This window comes from Bidens hawaiensis, unplaced genomic scaffold (assembly GCF_021521415.1).
Source record: "Bidens hawaiensis isolate Kalapana, Puna unplaced genomic scaffold, B.hawaiensis_p1.1 tig00010387_1, whole genome shotgun sequence".
NCBI lineage: Eukaryota > Viridiplantae > Streptophyta > Magnoliopsida > Asterales > Asteraceae > Bidens > Bidens hawaiensis.
The window spans coordinates 440,627-448,708 of record NW_027491790.1 but is presented as its reverse complement, the minus strand read 5'-3'; the positions used below and the strand labels follow the sequence as shown (position 1 = coordinate 448,708).

At 36.1% G+C, this 8,082-nt stretch overlaps 1 protein-coding gene across 1 annotated transcript; it reads right to left on the bottom strand.

Moving 5' to 3' along the window:
* Positions 1-562: 562 nt before the first annotated feature.
* On the bottom strand, positions 563-1,009 carry LOC143535139 (uncharacterized). Its single transcript, XM_077029483.1, has one exon. It carries the CDS (start codon positions 1,007-1,009, stop codon positions 563-565), a length of 447 nt encoding a protein of 148 aa, XP_076885598.1.
* Positions 1,010-8,082: the final 7,073 nt, after the last annotated feature.

The following is an 8,082-nucleotide window of genomic DNA, read 5'->3' as shown; positions in this document are numbered from 1 at the left end:
GTGGTTTATTAGTCCAAGGGGAACCCCAATTTGGTTGGGCCGGGTGTGGGCATGGTGGAGGCCCATTCCACCCATGTTGAGTCGGTCCATTCCAATTGGTCCACCCCGAAGGACCTGCCCCCCATTTATGTTGCCCATATCCATTATTCCAACCATAGCCATACTGTTGTTGTTGATTGCGTCCATAGGACCCACGACCAGAAGATCCACGACCACCGCCCCTGCCACGACCCCTGCCTCGTCCCCGATATTGATTGGTTTGATTTTGTGGGTATGATTGATGTTGGGTTGGAGTCTGCGAGGGTGGTGCCGAAGCTGTCGGAGTGGATTGGGCTGGTGCAGCCGGGGCGGTTTGAGATGGGTAGGCTTGAGCTTGTGCTTGCAACCTTAATTGTTCCAGTCCAATTTGATTACGGGCATGCTCCCATGTAGCCTGACCTTGGTTGATGATGGCGGCGACGACGTTATATTCTCGTGGAAGGCCCTGTATCATTTGAAGGACAAGTCTTGACTCGTCCACAGGTCTTTCAACATCTTCCAATTGGTTAGCCAAATCTTTCAGCTACTGGAAATAATCGTCCAATGACGAGCACGCGGCAAGGGTGAGATTGGTGAACTTGTGTTCAAGGAGTTGTGCACGGGCTGCCATATTGTTGAGAAATGCGTCCCGGATTTTATCCCACGCTTTTTGAGCGGTTGAATCGGCTTCAAGAACTCGGGACAAGATTTTCATTGAGATGGTCCCGTAAATCCATTGTAGAACAATGGCATCGATCTCGGCCCAAGACTCGTAAGTCTCATCAGTTTTGGCCGGAGGTGGTGTCTCATCGATGTGATGTGAGACTTTGTAACCTTTGGCATGAAGTTTAAATAACTTGGTCCATGCGGAATAAGTGACTTCTTCACCATCCAAGGTACGGATTTTTTGTTGTATGTTTGTAACAGAATAAACAGGGTGAAGAGTTTTGGGATCGGGTTTGGTTGATGTATCTCCGGTGTCGCCTGCCATGACGAATCAATGGCAATGATCACAGGTAAAAAAATTAAAGGCAGAAAAGAAGAAGAAAAAAAAAAATGGTGGCTAGGGTTAGATGAGGCTCGATACCATGAAAGAGATCATCATTCTGTGATATTTTCCTTATCCTGTCTCAATTACATATAATATCATAATATATGGAATAACCAAAACAACCTAGCCACTATACAAGGAAACATATATCACCTTTACAAATATAAAGATATACCAAATACTTATACAATAATACATTCTAATATTGTATACAGGAATTAGACCTAGGCCGAATACAACTTATTGCAAAGAAAAAAACAAAAATGACCGGTAACGTAATAGTACATTGTTTGTTACTCCTCTTTCTTAAAAATCAGAAAATATATATGAACAAATTAATCTGGTTGTTGGTTTATCATGTACATGAAACATATAGATTTAATTGTAGGTATTTAAATAGTACAAAATTAAAACATATAAGAACCAATAGTTGAATACTTTTTTTTTAATGTGAAGAACATCAAATTTAGTAAATATGAATGCGATAGTAGTTATGATTACTAATAACAAAACAAATTCACATATGGATCAAAAGATTTTTATTACCTGAAAGGGCAGCATTGGCATTATGATGATCAAGTATCAATATCAATAGAAAGAAAAACACCAAAACAATGAGCTTTGGAGATAGCTTCTTCATATTTGGTTTCCTGTGTTTTGTTTACACGTTTTCAAAGTGCACCGTAGGTTGACTTTATATACGTGAAAATCAACATCAACGAAATTACATGGAATATATACTCGAACCAACAATATATAATAGTTTGAACAGGAAGTAAGTGGGTCATATTAATTTGTTGAATGTTTCAGCGAAATTAGAGTCGCATCATGTTAGGATTTTCAACTGTACGTGTGAGCACATGAGTGATGAGAAGTGGGAATTTTATAAGTAAAGTTTTTATAACAATTTTACAAATGGGTTTGTAATTGGTACATCTCCTTCGTTTTCAGTTTTCATTTAGCAATTAGTTTTCTTTTCCTATGTAAATATATATCTACTAGTTTTTATCCCCCGTATTACGAGGTTATTTTATATTATTTATTCTAATATTTATTTATTTTTTAAATTTAAATTTTTTTATTTTATGAAAGTTAATAATATTCTTATGGTTTGATGATAAATTGTTTCACAAATAAATGAAATATTATAACCCGGTTTAAAAGCTATATGGTTTGATGAGACCCAAGACCCGTTTATTTATTTTACTATAAAATTCGTTTTTAATTATAAATAATATTTATGAAATTTAATAATATACTTATGGTTTAATGAGACCCAAGACCCGTTTATTATTTTTACTATGAAAATGATTTTTTAGTTTAAATAATATATATATCTTTTTTAAAATAAATAATATATTAAATTTTAGTATATCTATTTTATAGGATTTTTACATCAATAATTTGGTGAGAATAATTTTTAATTTAATGAGATGTTATAACCCGTTTAAACAATATTTAGGTTTGGTAAGACCCATACCCATGAATTCGGGCCAAATGCATGAGAAGCCTCCATTTAAAAATCAAGCAAATCTGGTGACTCCAAAAAGGGGAGAGCGACCACATCACGAAACGTAGGATTTTTATGTTTTCGTTTATATATATTATAGATAGATAATTCTTTAAAATTCTAAATACCTTAAATTTCTTTTTATATTACGATATAAATTTTATTAAGAACTGAGCTATATATACAAAATGTAACGTATATTTTATATTACAGTATCAAAAATACATACTTTTAAAACAACTAGGTTTTAAATTTAAATTATTTTGAAAAGTCGACAATAAAACAAATCTATGTATTAAAAAGTATTGATAATAATATTATATATATTAAATGAAAACCGAAAAGGAAAAAATCGGTACTTAATCAAATATGAATCCAGACACGATCTTATTATAAGAATAAGAGATATTTTTTGATCAAATCTCCTCGCCCCTTATTTTTCGAGAAATTGAAAGACCGTGTGAAAATTTAACAAAAACAAAAAAATACAAAAAAAAAAAACTTGGAGACATTGCAGTTCTCATGGGTGACAAATCATTTGTAAAAACATTTTAAAATGTTACCCACAAGTAGTTACACTCTTGCTATTTCTTAAAAAAAGGAAATATTAAGGAGGTCGTGTTATGTTGGTGAACAATAGTGTGAAACTGTAATGAGTGTAATCAATTTAGTGACATAAGTTTTGTTTGATCATTTTTATCTTTCAAAATTTTGGTACTACTTAGTGTTGGCTCACCAAAAAAGACTCATTCAATGTTCGGTATCTAATCAGTCTGAAAAGGACTCAAGTTGAGGTCTATGTGATTCTTTAACTTTATTGGATTGGTGTTTGAAAACGAAGGTCGAATGAAAGGGACTCTGTTGGGTTCGTAGGCCTTGTTGGCCCGGTTTATTATATGAAGTCAAAAGAGGAGACGGGTGTGGGCGGTCGGGCCCAAGCCCGCCCCGGTTTAGATTTCTTGCATAATAATTTACTAACCCTAGTTCAGTCTCTATATAAACAACATTATGTACTTGTAATATTTGGTCACTCAATAAAGATATACCTAGTTGCCACCCGTGGACGTAGGTCAGTTTAGACCGAACCACGTTAAATCCTCGTGTTCGTTTACTGCTTTCGTGTGTGTGTTCAGTTTCGTGTGTGCGTTTAATCCTAACAAGTGGTATCTAGAGCTTAGGTTCGAATCACACGAAGAACACGTAGAACCATCCCGTTGCCGCCGCACCAGAGTTGGTATTAGGGTTCCGCCGGCAGACTAGCCGCCGCCACCCTGTTTCTGTTGCTGCCGCTCGCCCTGTCGTCATCTGCAGGTCAACGATTAGGGTTTCTTAACCTAGCCATAATCACCTGCTAAGTCCGACCACCGCAGAAGGGAAAAGAGATCGTCGGCTAGGGTTCATTCTTAGTCACCAACGACCTATGTTGCTGGTTCTGTTTGAAAGCCATTAACCAGAGCATCATCGCCGTTCGCCGCCACTAAGCGAAATTAGAGCAGACGTGGAAGGCTAGGAATTCAATTTATTTTCTTGGTCGTTGTTGGGTGTTGTTCTTGAAGGCTAGAGAGTGGAAAAGTATATTGTTATTATTTTCTTGGGGCTAGTGACTCATGGAAAAGTGAAAGATAACCTTTTCTTCTTTGTTGTTATTCGTGGGGCAGAACACCAAAGTAAAACAAAAGATTCTCTTTTTATTTTTGTTTTGTTATTTGACCAAGAGATTTGTTTAAGAAAAGTACGAGCCAATAACAGATCAATCAAGATCCTATTTTTGTTGAAGAACAGTTGTTAAGTCAGAAGAAGCATTAAAGAAGCAGTGAACCAGTGTCAACCGCGCTTGACAGGTTTTATCGTTTCAGTTTAAAGTTTCAGTTTCTGATTTTCAGTTCGATATTCCGCTGCGTATAAATAGGTTGATTGTTTAACAGAGTTCAGTTGAACAGCCGTTAAGTTCAGGCTCGTGGCATTGTTGTGTCTGTCTCTGTTTTTATCCAGTTTTTCGTTTTAGTCATTGTTATGGCAGAAGACGGAAAGGTTTCGATACAGAAGTTTGACGGACAGAAGTTCGGTTGGTGGAAGATGCAGATTGAGGCACTACTTTGTCAGAAAGACTTAGATGTAGTGCTTGAGGATGAAAAACCAGAAAAGATGTCAGAAGCAGATTGGAAGAAGTTAGACAAGAAAGCTAAGGCTTGTATTACTTTGTCGTTGTCGGAAGATGTGGCGTTTAACATCATGAAAGAAACCACAGCACGTGGTATGATGGAGGCGCTATTCAACATGTATGAGAAGCCTTCGGCAGCGAATAAAGTCTATCTTATCCGAGAGCTAGTGACAACAAGAATGAAAGAGGGTGGGTCAGTTACAACTCATATCAATAATCTTAATTCGATCTTGTCCCGCTTAGTGTCAGTTGACATTAAGTTTGATGATGAAGTTCAAGGCCTCTTGTTATTATCCTCTTTGCCCGACAGTTGGTCGCAAACAGTGACTGCAGTTTGTAGTTCGTCTACAAATATTACTTTCGATGGGATTCGAGATCTGATTCTGGGAGAAGATTCAAGACGCAGAAGTTCAGGTGAATCATCAGGCAATATGCTAGTCACAGAAGGTAGAGGTAGGGGAAAACAGCGAGGCAGTGGGAGCAGGAAGAGGAGTCAGTCTAAGACTAGTAAGGATATTGAATGTTGGGGTTGTAAAGAGAAAGGACACTTCAGATATCAGTGTCCGAATGGTAAGAAAGAGGTGAACGTTACAGAAGACGACACAGATGACGGGGTCAGTAGTGATGAGGCTTTGGTTTGTAGTGTTGAGAGTAGCGTTGATGCTTGGGTGATGGATTCTGGTGCATCGTTTCATGCCACTCACTGTAGTGAAACGATGAAGAATCTTAAATTTGGGGATTTAGGAAAGGTTCGACTAGCGAATGATGATATTTTAGAGGTTACGGGTATGGGAGACGTTGATTTGATAACTTCAGCCGGTACTTCTTGGACTTTGAAAGACGTGAGGGTTATTCCAAGTTTGAAGAAACGTTTGATTTCAGTTGGGCAGTTGGATGACCAAGGGCACGATGTTAAGTTCGAGAATGGGCAGTGGAAAGTAGTCAAAGGGAATCTCGTTGTTGCTCGTGGAAAGAAAATGGGTTCATTGTATATGGTCGGCATGTCATCAAAAGGAGTGGATCCAGTTTTGGTGAAAGACAAAATCCGGTTCACAGAATCTCGTGGGCAGAAGAAGGTTCGTTTTGCAAGTAACAAACCCAGAGCCAAAGTGAAGATTCAGGATGAACGAGCTAGGAAGGTTAAATCAGTTGGGGGACATCGTGACAGTGGGAGCACAGATCGTGTTTCAGTTACAGTTCCAGGTCGACAGTGGATTAAGAAAACCAGTATTCCAGCTGTAAAAGTCTCTCCAATGAATTACTTGCTGAATATGGAGAGTGTTTGTTCTCAGGTTATCTCAGGATCCGGTAGTTCGTTACAGTGGGAGCCGGTAGGGACAGAGAACGGGTCAGGGGCAGTTTCAGCCATGACTGACGTGTTGGAGCTCCGAGGAGCTTCAACGGGCCTTCAGGTTAATTGATGAAAAGGCGGTGGCAACTAGAAGAAGTTTAATGTTCAGATTACAGAAGTACAATCAGGAGTGCAGACGAGAGTACTCAAGGCCTCCGAGTGGGAGATTGTTGGGTTCGTAGGCCTTGTTGGCCCGGTTTATTATATGAAGTCAAAAGAGGAGACGGGTGTAGGCGGTCGGGCCCAAGCCCGGCCCGGTTTAGATTTCTTGCATAATAATTTACTAACCCTAGTTCAGTCTTTATATAAACAACATTATGTACTTGTAATATTTGGTCACTCAATAAAGATATACCTAGTTGCCACCCGTGGACGTAGGTCAGTTTAGACCGAACCACGTTAAATCCTCGTGTTCGTTTACTGCTTTCGTGTGTGTGTTCAGTTTCGTGTGTGCGTTTAATCCTAACAGACTCAACTTATGTCTTGAGGTCCAAGACATCCTATGATTTTATTAGTATTATGTTAAAGTCAAAACTGACAACAACTCGTAGTTGTTGTCATTAACAGTCATAGTTGTGTTCATGCACAGGTTGTATACACACGTGTTGCTAAATTGGTCAATGTGTTGTCAACAAAGTTACAACGTTTGTCATATCTAAAAGGTGTAATACGCTTGTGGTAAAATTTGGCTAAGATGTGACATTTTACTGAAACTCGATGATGACTGCTTGTGCCATTCTCATAAGTTACCAACTCGATAATGGCTAAATTGAGGATTAGGGCTTACAAATAGGCCATAGATTTAATCGTTTTGTTTTACTGATTGTATTTTCAACTCATTTTGTAATCACTTTCAATTCTTTGTCGATGATAATAATAATAGTCGTTTTGATTCATCCAATTTACGATTCTTGGTGTTAATTTATAAGACAAAATAGTCTTTCAAACTTACCCTTACATAAAGGACACATGACATAACTTTTGAGCTAAAAACTATCTAGGATTAACAATAGAGGCTAACATGCAATCCCTTCACACATGTTTGGACTAATTTGCCGTTTTAAAATCAAGGAATCAAACTTGCAATATCGTCAAACCACATGTATAGACCATTTGTGCAATTTTCTCATATATGCATTTGAAAGATGTAATTTGTTAAAAAAATTCATCTTCTAGATATGCATTTGAAAGAAGTATTTGGTTAAATTTTAGGTTACACTATAAAAGAAATAAAAGGTTTGTGACTCAAAGATTAAAAGCTTTTAGTTTAGTCAATATTAAGTCTAAAATATCTATCAACATCTTTCATCTCAAAGGTTAAGAGACCACACAGATAAACTTATTCTTAGGTTTTTTATCACAAGGAGACATTACTAATTTTTATTCGACTATACGTTACTAAAAGACCTCAGTTACGCTTAAATAATTATAACAAGTATCGTCATATAGAAATACACAAATTTAACATCTTTACAAAAACAATATCGTTTTAGAACAACTTGTTTTTGTCACATCTAACTATATTATTAAAGCAATAGGCTTTAAGTCCATATCTCCTCTTCCTATTGGTTGATTCTCATACTTTCCATCTACATCAATGTCTTCTCTAATTTTCAAGTTAATAAAATAAATCAATAATATATTAAAATAAGATTTATCAATGCTATTAAAGTATTATCTTTCCTCTTTCATTTAATGTCTAATTTTTCATTTTGAATATTCTAATTAATGTAATATTTTAAAATCGTAGCTATAGTTTCGAAAACAAAATATTCAAAATTTCATGTTGAATATTTTATTATTTTTGGTTGATTTCATTCACCACCTTTGTTATTTTTTTATATAATATATAATATATAATTTAGATAATTATTTGTTATTTCATCAATAGAAGATATTACGGATTTAATATAGAGATTATAGATATATATATATATATATATATATATATATATATATATATATATATATATATATGTATATATATAATA

What these genes read in the sequence shown, in the direction of transcription:
- LOC143535139 (XM_077029483.1), bottom strand. Translation starts at nt 1,009, where the DNA reads ATGGCAGGCGACACCGGAGATACATCAACCAAACCCGATCCCAAAACT.